Raw genomic sequence first — 20,150 nt, forward strand, 5'->3', positions numbered from 1 at the left:
GGTGAGGGCACGGGGGGTCACCGGTGAGGGAACGGGGTCCCTGATGGCGCGGGGTGTCACCGATGAGGGGATGGGGGTCCCTGTGGGCACGAGGTCCCTGTAGTCATAGGATGGGGGATCCCTGAGGGCAGGGGGTCCCTAAGAGCAGGGGATCGGGGGCTCTGAGGATAGGGGGTCCCTGGGAGCAGAGGATGAGGGTCCCTGAGCGCGGAGGTTTTCCACCGATAAGGGGATGGGGGTCCCTGTACGTGGGGGTCTCCACAGCCTGGCGGGGAGGGCTCTGGCCCTGAATTTTGTTCCCGAAACCTGTTCTCACCAAGCTGCCTCCAGCCGGGCTGGGATCCACACTGTTTACTGTCTGTTCTAAACACACGCAGTTCACAGTGATGAGGCTTGTACAGTCCTTCCCCTCGGCACAGTGTCACGATAATGAAATCACTGATTTGTCTGTGGTCGTGTAACTCTCTAAGGCTGTCTGCTCTGCAACACGTTCCCTAAATGTTTATCCCAGGGCGAGATGTGGAATGACATCGAGATCCTGGTCAGTGATGACACAGGGAGTGTGCAGCTCCCTGTGGGTTTGGGACAGGAATGTGGCACTGCATTATACCAGGTGGATACACTGCTGCAAATCACATCTTCAGAAAAGGTACAACCCACTAGAACTGTGCTTTTATTTTGCCTAATGATCACCAGAACTTCTTAGTCATATTTTCTAGTGTTACTGTAACAACCTTTCTCTTCCCAGGTCTCTGTTAACCCACAGCTCCAAGGGTGCAGCTCAAGGGATGGCAGCATCGTGGTTGTTGTTGACAGATCAGTGGCACTGCTGGACAGCACCAGGCTGTCTCTTCTGCTCCACGTTCAGTTTGGTAAGTTCATTCCTCTGGAATTCCGCTGGAAATGAAAACTGGCTTTTAAAGCACAGATTTGTTTTTATAGGAAAACATAGCGAGTGTCTTACATGTCTAACTAGCCTGTAAAAGGAACTGTTGTAATAAGTACCTAAGTAATAATAAAATTCTGCTTCTCAACACATTGAACTAAGTATTTCTGTACAAGTTAATTAGAATGCTTCCTAACTTTTCATTGAAATGGGAATAATGGATACCAAACCCACTCCCTGTTTCCCTTTTCTGTACTTTCTTTAATCAAAATAGTTTGTATTAAAGAAATCTGGGACACTGTATTGTCCAATTCCTGTGTTTCAAACGTGAATGTCTGTTCATAAAACCCAAATCTTAATATCTGACATTTTGCCATGGAACTTTTCAGATACTAACGTGGATGTAGTTGGCATGTGTCAAGAAAAACAATTTCTTGTGGTTGGTGAGAGAAGTGGCAATTTCCATCTTATTCACATTCCATCCAAACAAACCTTGCTAACTAAGGTACAGTAACTTTTGTGTTTGGTTTTGCTGAAAACCTTTTGTTCTCAGACTGTCTTGAGTTTTTTTTTTATCTTTCTTCCAAATGTCAAAGTATAAACATTCCTGTGTTTTGAACACACATTCTGATCAAACACTAAAAGGGGCACTTTTCTTCCCATGAGTAATGAATAAGGAAAATATATTTAGGAATTGCACGTATAAACAAGAACCAGTGCTTCATGAAAGAAAAAATGTTTAAATTTTGAGCTGATGATCAATATTTTCGTTTTTTTAAAATAAAATACAGAGTAGTAGTCTTTATACTCTTTCTATTCTAGATTTTGGTTGAAAATTCTTCAAGAGAAAAGGCTTACTTAAACCTCTTTATTGTAAAAGATAATGCAGATGCAGGTAAGAATTGTGTGATTGTTTTTCCCCCTTGTCTGAATTCTTGTGATTTTGTTCTCCTTTATTATCTCTCAGGGAAAGAGACTGCAAAATAAATAATACAGGAAAGCATGAAGAAAAGTACATTTAATAAGTGCAATGCAAAGCAAAGCTGTATCAGGTTCTTTGTCATTAATTATTTCACAAATGTCATAGGAAACAAAGATTCAGAACTCATTATCTCTGTTTTGAGGCTGTGCTAAACATGAAAGTGCTCAAAAAGAAAGAATTCCTTCTCTCTCCTTCTATCAGACTTCAGATTTTACTATTCTCTTCCATAAGCTGCCAGCCTTGTTCTGTCACAATACAATGTATTTAAATGTGGTTTTGCCATGAAAACAGAATTTGCACTCTGATGGCTGCATACAAAAATCATCATTTCAAACAAAACTTATTCTGCTCTTTGTTGAAGATGACAAAATTTTTGTTTAAAACGATCTGATCTACTGGTAAGATGATTTTTTTTTTGGTCAGTTAGTTCACTGTCCTATTTATAAGCAAGTAGTCTCTTTACTTACTCTTGAATATTTTAAGTATGAAATATTTGTGTTGGATTTTTTTAGGTGTTTATCACATGTTCATTCTCACAAGCAATGGATGTTTCTGCATTATGTGTCTCCCACTTGCTAAAACACAGGAAGGTAGGATGAGCTGCAAACCAACTGGGATTTCATTGGGACAGGGAGAGCTGTGTTATAAAAGCTTTTCCACACCATTTCTAATGGGAATAAATGACTGAGTTGGGATTTTCTGTGTAATCTTATTTTGTTTTTTAAAGGGAAACTGGTACACAACTAAGCCTATAATAAAATTATTTTAGTATTTTGCCAGTAATTCTTTTATCTCAGTCACTGCTTTAGAGAACAGGATTTTAAGCCATAATCTTAGCTGTACTTACAAATATTTGGAATAATTTAAACTGTTCATGCTATATAAATATAGTTATTAGTTAATTCTCTGTCACTCAATACTGTGATCAATAGAAACAGACACTGCCAAAGGTCCCAGGTGAAGTGTTTTTCAGCATAGTCAGGTTAGGACTAAACTGTCCCATATGATGTTTAGTGGCTTTTTTAAATTTTGAAAGGATTTATTTAACATTGATTTTATTTTTTTACTTTCCTATTGTCCAGCAATTGAGAAGATGGACATGACTACAGCAAAGAAAGTAAGACATACCTGCAAACTGGTAACATAAATGCAGAGTTTGTGACAAAACTTGGCACATTTCACTGACTATTTACCAGTTTATTATTCCAGCTCGTAGTTGTGATTGACACGTGGAGAAATGAGCAGTTCAAGGTTTTATCCACTGATTGTATAAACAACTTCTTTTCTTCCCCATTTGTTTGGGTTCCCTTCCTCTCCCGCCCCACAAGTTACAAGGACAGATAAAGTCAACTTTCATTTCCACGGAGGAGCATCACGGCCTGGCCTGTCAGGACTTTGTGATCAGCAACACAGTGAACAAGATCCATCTGATCATTGGGGTGAGCACTCAGGATGTGTTTGGAATGCTTGTTATGTGATCAGTGATGGCATTTTTTGATCTACCTTATCCTTAGCTGGTTAAAAAATGATCAGCTTTTTGCACTGATTCTTTTGCCTTTCATTTTCCTCACTGTCAATTCAAAGGTTACCAGTTGTGCAGCCTGTCTGTACTTTTTTTTTTTCTCATAAGAAAATAACTTGTCACTTCACTAATTGCTTTGTTATGATGGATGAGGGGAAAATATTCCCACTCTGGTTGCACGAGCTCAGTAAATCACTGCTTCCTGGTCTGTACTGGCTGGACCATTTATAGCCTCATCCTTGAGCTCAAAGACAAAGCCAGAGTTGGAAAGAATCTTCCAATCAGCTTCCCATTCAACAAAGGCTTGCTACAATAATAAGGTCCAATTTAGCAAAGCTTTTAAGCATAAATTAAGTAGAAGAATTAATAAAAAAATATATAGACATATTTCAAAATGTTATTTTAGACTAGAAACAAGTTTGTTTTTTGAAGCCTGTTGAATTCAATGTGATTTTTCTCAGTGGGTCCAGTGTAATTTCATTCAGCCTTTATGTTCTATAAGAATGGGAAGTGGAATTTTTGAAATATTTTTTTAAAGAGCCATAAACTGTTGACTGTAACAATCACTGCAGTAAAATCACAGAGTCACAGAATATGCTGAGTTGGGAGGGACCCACAAGGATCACAGAGTCCAACCCTTACCTTGAAAGGAAAAAGATTAAATTAAAAATAAAGAAATAAATATATTCTTTCTGAACATCAATATAGGAATAAAGTGTAAGTTAGTTTTGCAGCTTTACAAGTTAAAGAGCAATTGTCAGTGTCAGTTATCTACTGTAGAACCCCATTTTCCTTTGCCTTCACCCACAGGGTAAAGGAGATCACGTGCTCTCCAAATGGGAGGTGGACACTACCAGTGCCCTGGTATCTCTTCAAAGTTTTGCTGATTCAAGTCTGATCAAAGGTAAAAAGAGTTTTTCAGTTTGACAGGCAAGTGTAGAATTCGTATTGAATTGCAGAAAATAGCAATTTTCAGTTGTTTCACTGTTTTTAGTAAACACACATTTACCAAAGAGAACACTTCTTGTAAAGGTACAGCCAAGAACGTGCTTCAGAACTGCAGAGTTTAACTCAGACATGGCAGTCACAATTCTCTTTAAGCTAAACTTTGCACAGTCCTGGGAAGTTCCATGAGGTTAAACATCCATAGGCTTCCAGTGCTTAGTTTTATGTTTGCATATGTTTTTGTTTCAAATACGTTTCCCAAGAAAAATAATACATTTATGTGACTATTGTTACTTTTTAGGTGCTGCAAAACTTCAAGTCCTTGACAATCTGCTGTTTGTTTTAGATACAGAGGTATGTGCAGTGTTTAGTCTTTGTTTTACAATGTTCTTGAATCAGCTTCTAAACATATTTTTAAAATAATAGCTTTAAGATAGAGTTTCTATAAAATAAAGATGATTATATTTACAGAATATCTTGATCTTCCTGTTTGTTTGGTTTTCTATTCTACTCCTGTTCATTCTTTAAGCTATGGAATATGTTAATATTTTGCTCAAAAAATAAAAAAAGTCTTCTATGAAGAACATCTGAAATCATATCTGATTTTTTTTTTAATCTAGAACATCTTAAGCGTGTGGGATGTTTATTCTCTTACTCTCATTTGGGATTGGCCTTCAATACATATTGAAGAATTTCTTCTAACTACAGAATCAGATTCTTCTCAAGTCGTGTGGTAAGTGAAGTGTTACAGCACCAATTCTGAAAAGGGAAAAGTTATCTGGAGTTACAGAAATGTGCCACAAACACTTGGCTTTCTCTGGCAGTGAATCTTTAGGAACCTCTGTTGAAATGTTTCTAGTCAGCAGTCAAATAATTGGAGTGTAGGTATCCTCAGCTCTGTGTCGTAGAAAAGAAAACCTTGGTGCTTTCAAGTTTTTCTTGTCAATTTTCTTGCCAAGTAAGATTAAAAGACAAGACTCTTGGCTCTTTCTATTGCTCTGTACCAGTTTAAAAAAATAAGAATCAGATCTGTGTGAAAAGCTTAAAATATCAGAAGATAAATATATGACCTGTACACACTAAACCACCTATTTTTGGGTGCATTGCAGCATATTTAAATTTACATATTGCCTAATTTCCACGGAACACTCGATTTTCTAAAAGTCAGAAGCCAAAATATTTCATTCTTTTAACATGAGATTCATACAGCATATTTTGCTTTCTTTTATCTCTTTCTCCTTCTGTAGGGAAGGGCTTGCCAACCTTAAACTGATTGTCATGACAATACCAGATAACAGACAGGTATGATCTCTTTAGCTCTCACTTTATAATCTGTGTATCTGTCTTTTATTCTGTTCCTCAGTTGTTATGCAATTGCTTCCAGGAAACCCAAAAAGGGGGAGGAGGTGAATGACTAAATATTGGGAGCACAGAGAATTCTCAGGAGCTTAAAGTCCAACCTGAAATGTGACCATCTATATTTTAGGATATAGAGTGAGGGCTATTGGGATGTGACCAGGGCAAGCTGTCCTGCTCTTTGGGATTTTTTTCATGGATTATTTGGGGTTTATTTGTTTGGGGTTTTTAATGGTGAGTAGATAAGGGAGAGCAGCAAAGTTTGCTGTTGTCTTACACACCGTGAGAGCTGATGGAGGCAGGTTAACCAGGGCAGCCACAACTCACAGCTGAGGTGGGAAGAAGAGACTTTTTTTTCCATCCTTGCAGGGACACAAATACTCTGCTAAGTCCAAACTTAACAGGGGCAAAAAGCTCAGCAGCTTGAGCCTTGTCTCACACACCAAAGCCAGGCTGGGTTTTTACACTTCTAAACTCCCTCTCTTGTCTCCCTTCCCCCCAAGCCTGTGGGAAAGTGCTTTTCAGTCTTTAACAACATTCTGTTATCTTCCTTGAGAGAATTGCATTTCTTTCAACGGACAGAAAACAACCCAAAGGAAACACAGAGTGTGAAAATTCCCCCACTAAAACTATATTCTTAGCATTCCCAGCTGCAAAGTTATCTCGAGGGAAAACAACTAAAGAAAGAAAAACACCTCCTCTTCAGATCTTCCTCTTTCAGCCCCTTCCTTCTCACCTACACCTTCACAGATCTCTTCAGAGCTGCATCTCTGCTGCATTCAGCATCTCCCTCCAGGTGCAGCACTGAAAGAGAATGTCAGGATGAACATTATACATTTTTTTACATTAAATTAAACCTGTCTAATTATACATAATGGGCCCAGAGAGAGAGAGAGAGAGAGGCAACATCTGAAGCTTCATTAAACTTTCTCAAACTGGAGATCTGCCTTCCATAAAAACTTACAAAAATAGTCTTCCCTCTAACTCCAGCAGAATTCAGAAATGATTCTGCAAGCCTCCCTCTGTCACCAGTGTAAGAAAAAAAAGTAATTCTGACTTCTTTGTTTGTTTTCTCTTTTTTTTTTTTAATAGATGAGAAGCCTAAAATTTTTTGCCTTGCCCACTATGCAACTGCTGTATTCTCTGGAAGTATCTGTTGTTTCATCCCTTGTTCAAAGTGGGATTTGCACGGTAGGTTTAGATGATTTTCTTTTTGTTCTTTGAAGAAATATAATTCTCTTAATACATAGAAATATTGAAGAAGGTACCATGTTATTCTTGTTAGATTAGAATCAACTTGTGCTAGAAATTGTGCAAGAACTATACAAAGAAAAATTCAAGTGATATCCCCAAAGGATGGGGTGAAATACAGTATTCTATGGCAAAATGAACAGTTGAAATTTAGGCCCAGGTCTGCTGCAATATTTAACTGTACTGTCACTTGTTCTTGCTGCTTTTTCAGCTAAAAACTGTGTGAAATTTTAAGCTCTCTTAGCGTAGAAAAATGCTCTGGATTTATTTGGAATTTATTTCAGTTCAGATGAGAGAATTACTTCTTTTACTGTTTAAACAGCTTCCTTAAAAAGACATTTAAAAAACCCAACAAAAATTTTCTGAGAGAGAAGCCAGGAGTTTGTTTCTAGATTAAGGCACACTTGATTCATTACACTTGGGCTTCCTCATGGCTGATTTCCTTTACCACCTAAGGATTTCTGTTTCTGCATGTTCCAGGATACAATTTACTTCTTGGAAGGAATTCACAAAAAGCGTCAGATGTAAGATAATATTTTGTTTCTTACCAGATCATTATTATATAAAAATAGCAATTATTAACTGTGAAACAGCCCTATGGGGAAGGAAGCTCACCAAATTCCCTCTCACCCCCAGGCCCTCTGAAGATCCAGTTTCTGTAGTTGTGATGAGGAGTTTAACTGAAGCCTTGCCAGAAAATAGGTACTTTTTTCTGTGAAACACTATTTTATGAGCTTGTTTTTTTAAATCTGTGCTTTGGCACTTCTATGGAGTGGTTTTACTTCACTTTTTCACCCTCAGACTGAGTCGTTTGTTGCACAAACAAAAATTCACCGAGGCAGAGAACTTTGCTATTCAGTTTGGACTGGATGTTGAGGTAAGTTCCTCAATAAGAAATCCATTTAAGATTAATTAGTACAACTGAATTTATGAGTAAGCTTCTTGCCCTATAGCCCAACAGAAAATATTAAAAATATTACAAATACTTGGATTGTTACTTTACAAAACTACTCGAAAACTTATTCAAAATTAGCTGACTATGAGGTGAACTATGTTTGTATTGACAATAACTAACAAACCTTGCAAGGAGAAGTGGTGTAGAAGTACATCTTCTGATCAAAATAACTGTTGCTGGATCAGGACAAGGCACATTTCCAGGAAACTGTTGCTTAAAATAAAACAAAGAAAGGAAAGTGAACAAAAGTGTAGAGTTTGTCATTTGAGGACTGTCTGCTTAAACTTAATTGCATCAAACTGAAACTGTTTATTTTTTCAAACAGCTTGTATACCAGGTGAAAGCAAACACTATTTTGGAGAAAATGGCTTCAGCTTCTGTTGGGAGTTATGGTCAGGAAGTCTGGCTGGATCTTGTGAAAGAAGCCAAAGAAAATTTGCAAAAAATTCAGGTTTGTTTTTATTTCTACCCTCTTTCTCTACAAAGTAATTCAAATTCTAAAGGAACTTGGAATTCATTTCAGTTGTTTCCTCGTGCAAACAGGACAGCCAGTTTGTTGTGAATTACTGCATAAATGCTCCATGGCCTCTGTATGAAAGCACTCAAGAAATGTTGAACTACGCCAAAGTCAGAGTAAGGGGCTTTATTTTTTTAAATTGCTGATAATCCTTGATTCCTGTTCCATCCTTCTGTACCACTTGAGAGGGGAACAGACCAGCTACAATCAGTCAAACAGTAAATGCATTATATATTCTATGTTACCAAACGTGAAGGAGCAGCAAGTCTTGTTCCAACCTTGTTCTTGTTTTTGCCCAAGGACCAAAAATTGCTTACAGTTTTATTTTTGCACAAGAAAGCAGGTTCTAATTTTGAGTAGCAGTCCTTTTATGTACCTTTAAAATATTAATTTTCAAACTAAAGCTTAAAATAGGCCACCTTTATATTTTAGCCTTTCCTGCCTTATCAAACAGAACCAGAGAGATGCACATTGTCTGTCTAGTCCTCCATTCATGCAGAAATCCAATCAGATTTGATTGGACCAGGTTAGACCCCAATCTAACTCTGTCAAATAAAGACCTCAGTTTGCAGAAGTACTAAGATTTCCCTCATGTCTCTCAAATTGGTGGTTTTGTCTGGCATGTTCTGAGCTGTCAGCCAAACCATCTCCTGTATTTGTTTCAGATCTTGAAGAAAGATGAAAGAACCACTGCTCCATCATCTGATGGGGCTCCAGTGTCCATAACTGAGGTGAGGACAAACTTCCTGGACCTGCAGTATCATAGAAACCATTACAATGTAGAGTTTTAAAAACTGTTTACTGTTGAACTTCTAAAAAGTCTAAACAAGATCATATTTTATAGCATGAAAGAGAACCACAGTAATGACATATTCACAAATGAGCCATTCCTTCTGTCATAGAAAGATTCCATTTCAGATGCTCCATAAATTGAAGGCAGAACCTCCCTTAAACTGCTGTTAGGTATTAAATTTTGTTTCTGGCTTAGTCCTGTTGGAATCTGGACAGGCCTCATCTGCCTTCAAAGACAATCAGTGTAAAGTGTCACACAACTGAAATGTTTGATTAATGCTTTGTTAAGAAACTTACATAAAGAATCAACTGAAATTCTTGAAAAGTCTTTCTTTTTCCTCCATTATTCCTCTTTGTGATGGTTGTTCTAACCCTGTAATAGCACTTTTTGGTAAGTCACAAATTGACCTTAAATAAATCTCTTGTCTGCATTCAGGTATTGAGAGCTCAGGCAAGGCTTACAACGTTCTATGGAGCTTTTGGACCAGAGAAATTCAGGTTTGTTTGTTGAGGCTTAAAGCAAATTTCATCCTAATGGTCAAATATGTACCACTGAAATGAAATTTGAGTTCATTCAACTTTAAACCCTTCCTTTTCTCCTTGAAGTTTCCCATCCTGTGCTGTGGGGAAGGGAGAATGAAGAGAGGTTGAGTCATCCTGTATGTTGAAAACCTAAATTATCTGTTGCACATGCACTTGAATAGATTTTTTTCTTCAGTGTGTATAGGGGAGAGTGATGTTGTCTCCTACAGCACATAGTACTGGGGAGAAAAGGTTTGAAGTTCTTCCCCATATTTAACATTGACATATAACCAAGTTTCTTTCCCCCTCTCATTTCTAGTGGAATTGCTTGGACAGAGTTCCTGAATAACCAAGACATGTTCAAGAACATCATTTCTCAGCTGGAAGAAGGACATTTCTCTTGTGCACAGTACCTGTGGCTCAGGCACCAGGTGAGATGGCACAGACACCTCTGGAATTTATGGAGGGGGTTAAATCTCTTCAATTCTCCAGCCTTATTTCACAGCCAGACCAACATGGGGACAAAACAGCTCCTCAGAGGGGCAAAGGTCTGTGGCAGAGTCTCATCTATTACCACAACAATTACCTGTTCACCTGCATCCTTGGGAGGCTGAACTTATTGATTTAGGGCTAAAATGATCTTTCTGATGTCAGAATACATATTAGCAGGTCTTAAGGAGGACGATTCTTTGATTTATTCTGTGGTGCTTGTAATTGTCCATTTACTCTCTTGCAAGCCCAGCTCTCAGAATTTTTAGTGGACATTTGCTGCCTGCCTTAAAATCCTTCAAAAATAATCACAGTGGCTCCTTACTCTGAATGACACATTCAGAGCAGTGGCTGTGGGCTGCTGTTATAATTTGAAATGCAGGACTTTGAGGTCCATGTCTGTTGTTTTCTTAATAAGGCAGAACTATAGAACAAGTCCTAAAGTATCAGTAATTCGCAAAGAAATTGCTTCTATTAGGTCTTTTTTTAAGAAGACCAAGTTCTAGTTGTTCTTATCAGGGCTGCTTTTTTTAATTCTTGTCAATGATTATTGAGATTTTCTCTTTGTATTTGTGAAATTTACTGTTTCTTCCTATTAGTGAAACAATTTATAAAGTATCAGATAAACATCTGCTCTATCTGTCTGTAATTGTTCTAATATTTTAGGCAGATTTTGAAAACAGCTTTGATGAGCAAATGCTGAAGGACTTGCTTAGTGCCATCCCTTCCACTGTTCCTTTGCATGAACTGTGCTTGTGGCTTAAAAATATTGTGATCCCCTTCTCAAGAAGAGTTGTGCCAAATGGACAGGTAAGACTCACTGAATTAATGCCAAATGCCATTTTCTCAGATAATTTCTGAGTCAAATCTACAGATTTATTTTTGAATGTCAGGATCTTGATCATCTGTCATTTAAAGGGATTCTTTTCCTTACTGTTCATATCTTGAATGATTTCTTTTAAAAAAGACATTTCTAATGGCAATTTTTGCTTTGATAAGCAGCATCACTCTATTTATATCTGTCTTTTTTTCAGAAAATATTAGCAAAGTGGCTGGAACAAGGTGCTCGAAACCTTGAGTTAACTGACAAGGTGAGTCACTGCAGAAACTTTGCATGTCTTGTATTTCTATATATTTCTATATGTATTTCTACAGTTTGCTAATATCAATTATTTTGGACAGGCAAATTGGCCAGACAATGGACTCCAAATGGCAGAGATTTTTTTTACAAGTAAAACTCAAGGTGAAGGGGGACTGCCAACTTTTGGCCACTTGACTGCTTTGGTAAGAAATGTAACAAATATAAGAATTAGCTGAGAGACTTCAGAACAGATGCTCTGTGCTAGAGCTGGAATGGATGATACTCAGGTCACTATTGTTTTAGGTAAAGATTGACTTAATTCCATGAAAGGAAGGAACCAATTTCCAATTTTCTTGTATTTAAAGATTAACAAAATGCTTATGACACCTTCTAATAGTCTTCTAACATTTCACTACTTCTAAACCCTGTTTCAGAGATGTGGTGACTGTGAAGAGATCCAGAGGTTAAAGAAGCTGGTAAATGATTTACAAGAATTGATCAATCTGTACAGAAAATACAACTGCAGGCTGGCACTCTCTGATTTTGAAAAGGTAATTCTGCAGACACTTCAAAAAGTGCTTTTGAGTAGTGGGTTGTTCTGAGAAGGAGAAAAATCTTGGAGCGTGCAATTTAAAATCGGACACAAGAGGAATCCTGATGGACTGGTTGGTTAAACTGGTGTTCATCACCTGCTAAGACTTGATATGTTTGTACAAATTTTCTTTCAGCTCTGAGTATAAATATAATGTGACAAGATACTCTGAGAAGGTGTGGCTCAAACTCCATGATCTGCAGTTCATTACATTGTGGAGTAAACAGCAACAGAGAGATTAGATCCAAGTGAACAAGAAGGGGCTTGGTGAAAGAAAGGTTTTCTTGGAGCTAAAGAGGGTTGTTTGCTCTTGATATCATTCAATGGGTTTCAGTGGCCTCTGGATGTGGAATTATTTAGAAGAGCTGTTCTGTGTGTGATGTTCTAACATGGTGTTTTTCTGTTTGCTGCTCAGGAAAATGCAACTACAATTGTGTTCCGCATGTTTGATAAAATTTTGGCACCAGAGCTTGTCCCATCAATTTTGGAGAAGTTCATCAAACCCTACCTGTGTGAACATAATCTCCAGAAAGATGAACTTATTCTACAGTACATAAAGGTATCCAGATTTTCTTCCTTTTGAAGGAAGTTGTTTCAGCATGAGTAAGCAGAAAACAAATCCCATGACCATTTCTGTTTACACCTGAATTTTTGAAGGACCAGCTTTCAGATCAGCTTAGTCCTGTCAGTGACCTTGATGATAGTAACTATTTCAGTATGAGGCAATAAAAGATACAAGGGGAGTTAGCCAAATCTATCCCTCAATGTCCAGGAAACTTTACATTTTTGTTTATAAGATAATCCTAATAATCTTTATCTATACATCCAGGATTTGCTGGAACCTTGTCGGACACGGTCCATCTCAGTGTTTGAAACTGCATGGGAGGCAAAGGCCATTGCTGTCATTGGCTGCATCTCTGACACAGATGTAAGTATATTTTATGAAAGAGGCATCAAGTGACTCCAAAACATCAGTTCAGACTGAAACATCAATTTTACATGAGCATCTGGGTACATTTTTACATGAGTGCTGTGAGGGGAAACTAGTGTGCTGTCTTTTTATTCTATTTTAGTCATCTCCCATGTGATGTTCTTTGAGAATTAAATTGTAGTTTTGATGTCAGCACATGAAAAACTCACCGAGCTTAATAGGTATGAAACTGCAGCTCCACAGTGTTGGAAATGCCTGAGCATTTTGTAACCTAAGCTGACACCTCATATTACAATATTGAATGTCCTTTACACGAGTGGAGATGGGGCCAGGAAATAAACCCCTTGCCTAAAGGAATCAGCCACACGTGGACAATCCTTCAGGAGATTTGAAACTGCTTTGATTTGAAAAGGAAGCTGTTTCTGTTCCTTTTCCAGCTGAAATTTGATGCAGTTCTGCAGCTCATGGGCAGTGCTACAGTACCATGGAGTGCAGCAGTGGAGCAGCTGGTGAAACAGCACCTGGAAATGGATCATGGCAAGTAAGAAACATCCACAGGCTACACTTATGGGGGGGAAATACTGTGTCTCTGATGTAGTATGATGGTTAAATCACAGAGCAAAGACAGTAATAAGAGTCTAATTTGTCCACAGGGTGAAGTTACTGCAGGACAGTTACAGACTAATGGAGATGAAGAAGCTGTTGAGAGCCTACGGGATAAGGGATACAAATCTTTTAAGGGACAACGAGATGATCATGGTGAGTAATTGAGACTTCAGGCCTGATTTCTCCCAGGGTCACAGGGAACATGACCTGGTGGTTTTTTACTTTGTTATTTTCTTAACATCTCCCCTTCATTAGGAGAAAATGTGAGTATTTCTGGAAAAGTTCCTTGGCATCCTGAGGAGCCAGATGAATATTCAGAGTTCCCAGGTTAATTCTCTCCCCAAGCCCAGGATTGTCCCAGTTACACTTCAGTCAAGTTTTCTCCAGATGAAAGTTTGAAGCTTCCAAGTAACTTGCTTGGGATGAGCTGTACAGTTCCAATGGTGAAGCAGTGTGGATAAACCAATTCCTTTGTTATCCTATACAGCAAGAAACTAAAGTCCAGATCTGTTTTCTTCTTACAGATGCTTGTGAGATACATTCTTAAACAAGATACTACTACTTCTTTGGAGGATGCCTTGAAAATTGTAGAAGCATATGCACTGCCCACTGGGGAAGTCTACTTTCTGAGGATGATAGACCTGATTGACAAAGAAAGGGTAGGGAAGTACTTCATGTCAGGTGATTCTGGAATTTGGAGACAGTGACACCTATTTACAAAACAGGGGCGAGTTGTATTGCTTCCTCAGATCTTAAAAGCACTTTACATATATATTTTTAATTAAAATTCTAGTTATTCTACACCTAGCTGCCTATACTCAACATTGAAAAGGAGTCCTTTGTCAGAGTTTTACCCTTCATTTGTGGCAGAAAAGGATGAAAGTTATGATCTACAATACACAAGACAAGTTTGGAATTGAAGTCTCTACATATTTTCACATAGTGGTTTTGCTTATAAGGGTTGCACAATGGCCAGTTGGGTATCAGAGCAAGGACATCCACACAACTGAGCTTTTCCAAAAGCAAATGCCCATCTCTTTGGATTATTTCTGGTTTAATTTTGTTTGTTTGTTTTTCTCCCTTCAGGGAGAAGAATCTCTGGCTTTGTTAAAGTCTCTGACTCCTGCTGAAGCTGAGGAAGTTGCAGAGAGATTGACTATATGGGGAAAACTGGTATTAAAGAACAAACCAGATGATTCTGAAGAGGTACTGAATCTTTTATGTAGTAGAGAAGTTATTCTAAGTGCTATTCTTACTCAGATGCTTAAAAAGAGGTAGGGGATGCAAATGGAAAAACTGTGTCTTCCAGCAAAAAAGGGATGGACTGGTGCTGCTTTGAGCAAGAGGTTGGACTGGGGACCTCTTGAAGCCTCTTCTAACTTAATCCTTTGCACTATATATAATTTTTTGTTATTTTTAAAGGCATCTCTGGGGAGTAGCATGGCCATCTGAATTCAATCAATAGTTTATAAATCCTGCCTCATTATTATTATTATACCTCTAATCCTACGTATTTTCCAGTGCTTTCTTTAGTTCCTTGGAGAACACCTGTTTAAAGACTGTAGGTGTGGCTCTGCCATGCACCAAAGTGTGTTGCAGCTTCCCAGCTGACATTACAGATTGTCTCACAACCACAGAAGGGAATTTTTGTGAACAGTTGTTTGGGGGAGTTATTCTGGGCAGGGAAGGAAAAAGAAAGGGAGAAGGGTGGATATTTCCAAACCCCTGCGAGAGCTAACAGACTGTGTGGAGCAAATACATAATTACACCTAGAAAGTATTTACTGTTTCTATACAGGATTCATATTTACAATAGCTTTTTGTTCCCTTGCTTTTCAACTGGTTGTATCTTAGACTTGATGATTGTTGCTGGAGATGTTTGGAGAGCATTACAAAGTGTTTTAACAGAGTTGAAGCCTGAGGGTTACTCTGCTACCAGAAACATTTTGACCAAAAAAAAAAACAACCCGCAAACCCATTAACCTCTTCCTTTCCTGCAGCAAAAAGCACAAATGTTTATGACCAAGACACTCGTGGAAGTCCTAAAATTCCTGCTCAACACTCAAAAAGGTACAACTTTAACACCTCATGTGTTGTTTGGAAACGGAATCAGAGAGTAAATTGGTTTTCTCCTCCAACAGACAATCCCGTGAAGGAACATGAACATGAAGCAAACCTAAAGATGTTTGAAAGACTTGCCACCCTGCAGGTAGGTAATTGATAGCTTCAAACCACTTCTGATTTACTGTGGTTGTTCCAAATCGTTCTTACCACGTGGGTTATATTCAAAATTAACTGTATTTACAACATACATGCAAAGGTTGGTTTTAGTATTGACTTCAAAGAGATTCCAAGGCTACTCTACTGGGAAAGTTCCCAATTAGAACTCAGTTGTCTATTTAAACCAAAAATTTAGACACTCTCCCAAAGTCTTAATTGGTAACACTGCAAAGATTTCATGATAGAGTACTGTGAAGATCTTAGTATGGGAGGTACACTTATATTAGTTAATACAGCTTTTGAGCATGGGGTTTCCTTCAGGTTTTTTTATTTTGCTTCTCTACTGCCTGGCAAAATCCTCTAATTTATTACATAAATCAGTAGTTGATAGAAACCAGTAAAGTCAACTTTGTACTGAAATATTCCTCTAGTGAAACAGGTAATAAAAACATTTTCCTAAAAAAAGAAGACCTCAACATTTTTAAAGGAAGTGATGTTCTGGATTGATGTGAATACAAATATATCATTGTTGTTGTCGTTGCAGGAATATTTTGATATCTTTCTCTCAGCTGAAGAATTCAGCAACCCTTCCCTGATGTCTGAGCTTCTTGAGCACCACATAAATGCTTATGAAAGTGCCAGATCTGCAGCAAAGACTAGACAAGTGCAGCCAATGAACTGTAACTCAGGAGATGGCAAAGCCAAGAACCCTCCCAGAGAATCCAGGTTGTACAGACTGGCTTTGCTCCTGCAGGTGCCAGAGCATGAACTGGGAGAAAAACTGGCCTTGAGAGCTCTGGGTGCTGGAAAAGTTGAAGTTGCTGTAAAAATATGCAGGTAAAACTGCAGAGGTTTTCAAGATCCTCACTTTTAATGGGCTTTTCTGAGCTATTTCTGATACTTTGCAGAATTAAGTATGTGTAGAGCAAAGAAAAGGGTTTTCTGGTTTAGTTCTGTTTTCTGAAAAGGAGTGTTTAAGCAACATGCTTATTTTTTGTATGCACTATTGAGTGTGGAATTAAGCCATTATCTCTGAAAATTGCCACTGTCTTTTGCCATAACATGATTACTCAGTAAAAAGATTCCCTCCCCTTTAATAGAGTAAGCCCAAATATTAAATAACTGTTATGACAATTGTTGGCTTAACAGAAGGAAACTATTACACACTGACTGGTTTTTAGCTGGTCTCTGCCTCATGCTTAGGTTATCACATAATTTAAACTTACTACCTCCTCCCCCCAAAAGAGATCAGATGAAAGTGTGAAATATATTTTTATTATTAATGTGTTTTAGGTATTTCAGTATCTCTAAGGTAACTCCAGTGTGCTTTTCACTTCAGTCACAGCAGTGAGTGAGCTAAAAGGGAGTTAAAGAATTAGAACACAATGTGGCCTTAAGTAAAAGCCCTAAGAACTACTGGGTTTTTTTAACATCCTTTTCTTTTTTACTAGGGAGTCCTATGAAAATCACTGCAATGAAGAAACAGGGAAGCTCCTGTTTTCAGTGGGTCAGAGGCTTTGCCATATGTTGGGAGCTGATGTTCCAATGATCCTTCCCACTGACATGAATCTCCCAGCAGTGATCCATGAGCTGGCCTGCCAGGCAGCCACAGTGTGTAGTGCAGGTAATTACTGTTGTCTGTTATTTGTGTTCACGTTGGGAGTCCCAACTTCCCAAACAGCAACAAATAAACCTGAAACCAGAGTGACTTTCTGTATATGCACCTGTAAAAAGAAGTGCTGCAAAACTGTTTCCTCCTAATAGGACATATGAACCTTCTGTTCATGCTGATGAACTTCATGTTTTTACAGATTTGCTGTTGGATTGTCTGGAACTCTGTCAATACACTTTGATTGCCAAGGACACCTACAGACAGTGCCAAATAGATGAGGGATTTACAGCAAAGGTATTTTCTGTACTGTCCACTCTAGGTGTTATTTTCCCTCTCATTTCTCCAACAATATTCAATCAGAAAGCAAACAACAACAACAAATCCACACAGAGCTCTACAAAGAAAAATTTCCTCAAATATGAGTGTATTCAGCTTAAAGAATGATTTGAGTCCTAAAAGCAGTGCAGCTGTGGGACAAGCACAAGTAGCATTCTCCACTTTATAAATCCTGCTGAAAATATTCGTGATTTTATCGAAGAACTGCTGCAAGAGAGCTGACTTGAAAGTGTGGCAGGGAGGGCTTGATTTTTAAATACATGCATTATGTGAAGGCATTGCCAAGAGTTTTGTAAAACTGAGATGATCAAGTCCTTGAACAGCATCTTTGTTTTTTGTTTAGGTCAAGCAGTGCTTTAGGCTACTTGAAATGAATGGGCTCTTACAGCTGGAGTGGAGCAGAGCTGGGCAATGTTTGTGCACAGAATGTTGCTTTTCTAAAAAAATGATCCATTTTGCTTGTAATGTTTGCTTGTAATGTTTGCTTGTAATATTTGGCCAAGAATGTTTATGAAAGCCTCCATTAAATTAATTAAGAAAGCATTTTGGCTGATCAGCTAAATAACTGCAACATGAAAGAGAAATGGGGCCACTCAAGGGAGGAAATGTGTTTATTGCTACTGGCCTTTCAACAAAAGTAGGGGAGTAAAATCCATTTTCAAATAGAAGGTTGTGTTCTATTCCTGTATTCCAAAACTGGAATTTCTTGCAACACTGAGTTTGTTAGTAAACTTATTAACTCTTCTTTTTGTTGAGTGTACTTTTGACAATGTTCTTACTTAGACAACATCCTTTGGAGGAGATAAAGATCCTTATGAAGAGTGGACCTATGGTGACTTCTTTAATGAAGATGGGATAGTCCTTGATGCACAGACAACAATGCCAGTTACATATGAATTTATTTCTTCTGTTCTGCCTCTTTGTGGTAAACTTGCTTTCCTGAACATTGAGTCTATATTTCTCACTGATTTTTATCTAGAAATGTAAATAATTCAGGGGGTCTGTGGAAATTATCACCTCAGAAATCTCAATTAGACAAACTCCCAGAAGAAATATCCACTGGGGGGGTGAAGAATGGAAAGGTGACTTTGGGTTTTGTTCTGGCTCAGGAAAAATCTGGGTGACAAATGCCTGAAGTCTTGGAGAATGTTCTGGAAAAGTGTCACTATAAACTTGTACTGTTCCTATGATCTTCTCTAGATATTCTGGCAGCCACTAATGACAACAGGATTTTATCAAGAGGAATTTCAGCTCATTCTAAAATTATATTTTACACCACTGTAGACACAATAACTCTTAAAACTTTCAAGTATTATAAATCAAAATCCACAACCCTGTAGGTGCTGAAAGAGATATTCCCCCTAGAAAATCACTTCTGACCAGGCACAGCCAAAAATAGCAGCAAATGGCTCTGAGAGTTCACGTGTCTTTATTTTCTGCACTGTCCCTGTAGGATTTTTTATGTCCTGCCAGACTTCCCAGTGTTGCTGAGATCCTGGCAAAGTGCTGATGTTATTTGTCTGTCTTTCAGAGGACAAGGTGTATCCCTTGGAGTCCACCAGCCTGGCAAACCGTGCCTTTGTTGAAGGTATCACAGAATGCTTTGGGTTGGAAGGGACCTCACAGATCCCTTTGTTCCAGGGACATGATGGCACTGACAGTGTAAACCAGACACTGGAAAACATGAGGTTTAAACTCAACCTCCACAAGCATGATTAGCTCTTAGGGGTTTTTTTAATAGGTGCCTAAATGTTCATTTAAAGCCATATTTCGGTTCAGCACAGGAAACACCAGTTTGGGTGGTAATTCCTGCCATTCCACCATGGGATTTTGAGTGTGTCAAAGGCTGTACTTCAGTCCAGAAATACTGTGAGCTGGGATCATCAAAGCCTGCCCAAGAAGATGACTTCTGGTCAAAAACTTCTGGGTTTTGAACTAAAATAAGAGTCTGTATTAAATCAAAAGCCCTGAAAGTTTCAAAGGGAACTAAGGCTGATCCTGTGTCCTAAATTAAACAAGGAAAAAGAAGAACTGCTCTGATAGGAATTCCAAGAACAATGTGGTTAATATAAATAAACTAATTATTTTCTGGGGTTGTTTTTGACAGGCCAGAACCTTTTGCTGGCAGTTGGAGCTCCCCTGAGTGCAGCAGTGCAGACCCTGCTGGAGTGCAGTCAGTGTGAGCTGGCCCTGAGGCTCATGGTCTGTGCCTTGGGGTCCTGCCTCCAGCACGGCATTTCCAACACCATGGACCCGGCCCTGAGTGAAAAGGTAGGGCAAGGACAATGCTGAATTCTGAGAGTCAATCTTAGAAATATCCCAACTGTCAACAAGGTTAGAGCAGTTCTATAAGGATTTGGGAGGTGTGGGAGAGGCCCTCACCCCAACCCTTGTGTTACCACCACTTGATCCAATGTTGAGCCAGTTTGGGAAAAGTTATGAGTAGAATATTCAAGAAACATTCCTCAATTCAAAAGCACTTGGAAACAGAAATCCTTCTTCTATCTAGAGAAATCTTTGCAAGACCCTAAATAAATCAACAAATACAATTACCAA

The 20,150-nt window shown here is 38.4% G+C and overlaps 1 protein-coding gene across 2 annotated transcripts in view; it reads left to right on the plus strand.

Annotated features, from left to right (window-relative positions):
• KNTC1 (kinetochore associated 1) overlaps positions 1 to 20,150 on the plus strand; it is a 34,712-nt gene that overhangs the window by 43 nt on the left and 14,519 nt on the right. The window contains exons 1-39 of one of the 2 annotated variants that reach the window (XM_027652347.1): positions 1 to 23; positions 512 to 649; positions 749 to 872; positions 1,276 to 1,391; positions 1,709 to 1,781; positions 2,381 to 2,458; positions 2,951 to 2,985; positions 3,197 to 3,307; positions 4,201 to 4,294; positions 4,637 to 4,689; positions 4,956 to 5,068; positions 5,583 to 5,637; positions 6,784 to 6,882; positions 7,423 to 7,466; positions 7,579 to 7,644; positions 7,744 to 7,819; positions 8,223 to 8,348; positions 8,441 to 8,530; positions 9,080 to 9,145; positions 9,643 to 9,704; positions 10,048 to 10,159; positions 10,884 to 11,027; positions 11,252 to 11,308; positions 11,400 to 11,501; positions 11,733 to 11,849; positions 12,306 to 12,449; positions 12,720 to 12,818; positions 13,259 to 13,362; positions 13,475 to 13,580; positions 13,952 to 14,086; positions 14,514 to 14,633; positions 15,427 to 15,496; positions 15,568 to 15,635; positions 16,191 to 16,483; positions 17,098 to 17,270; positions 17,458 to 17,552; positions 18,378 to 18,519; positions 19,126 to 19,182; positions 19,702 to 19,865. The exon at positions 1 to 23 is cut by the window's left edge and continues 43 nt beyond it. In XM_027652347.1, the coding sequence (XP_027508148.1) occupies positions 518 to 649; positions 749 to 872; positions 1,276 to 1,391; positions 1,709 to 1,781; positions 2,381 to 2,458; positions 2,951 to 2,985; positions 3,197 to 3,307; positions 4,201 to 4,294; positions 4,637 to 4,689; positions 4,956 to 5,068; positions 5,583 to 5,637; positions 6,784 to 6,882; positions 7,423 to 7,466; positions 7,579 to 7,644; positions 7,744 to 7,819; positions 8,223 to 8,348; positions 8,441 to 8,530; positions 9,080 to 9,145; positions 9,643 to 9,704; positions 10,048 to 10,159; positions 10,884 to 11,027; positions 11,252 to 11,308; positions 11,400 to 11,501; positions 11,733 to 11,849; positions 12,306 to 12,449; positions 12,720 to 12,818; positions 13,259 to 13,362; positions 13,475 to 13,580; positions 13,952 to 14,086; positions 14,514 to 14,633; positions 15,427 to 15,496; positions 15,568 to 15,635; positions 16,191 to 16,483; positions 17,098 to 17,270; positions 17,458 to 17,552; positions 18,378 to 18,519; positions 19,126 to 19,182; positions 19,702 to 19,865 (3,915 nt within the window). In that variant the 5' untranslated portion in view covers positions 1 to 23; positions 512 to 517. Of the gene's footprint in view, positions 24 to 74; positions 650 to 748; positions 873 to 1,275; positions 1,392 to 1,708; positions 1,782 to 2,380; positions 2,459 to 2,950; positions 2,986 to 3,196; positions 3,308 to 4,200; positions 4,295 to 4,636; positions 4,690 to 4,955; positions 5,069 to 5,582; positions 5,638 to 6,783; positions 6,883 to 7,422; positions 7,467 to 7,578; positions 7,645 to 7,743; positions 7,820 to 8,222; positions 8,349 to 8,440; positions 8,531 to 9,079; positions 9,146 to 9,642; positions 9,705 to 10,047; positions 10,160 to 10,883; positions 11,028 to 11,251; positions 11,309 to 11,399; positions 11,502 to 11,732; positions 11,850 to 12,305; positions 12,450 to 12,719; positions 12,819 to 13,258; positions 13,363 to 13,474; positions 13,581 to 13,951; positions 14,087 to 14,513; positions 14,634 to 15,426; positions 15,497 to 15,567; positions 15,636 to 16,190; positions 16,484 to 17,097; positions 17,271 to 17,457; positions 17,553 to 18,377; positions 18,520 to 19,125; positions 19,183 to 19,701; positions 19,866 to 20,150 lie in introns of those variants that run through there. The other variant, XM_027652345.1, reaches the window with a different exon arrangement.

The sequence above is a fragment of the Corapipo altera genome, unplaced genomic scaffold (genome assembly GCF_003945725.1).
Source record: "Corapipo altera isolate COAL_440 unplaced genomic scaffold, ASM394572v1 67, whole genome shotgun sequence".
In the NCBI taxonomy this organism is placed as follows: Eukaryota; Metazoa; Chordata; class Aves; order Passeriformes; family Pipridae; genus Corapipo; species Corapipo altera.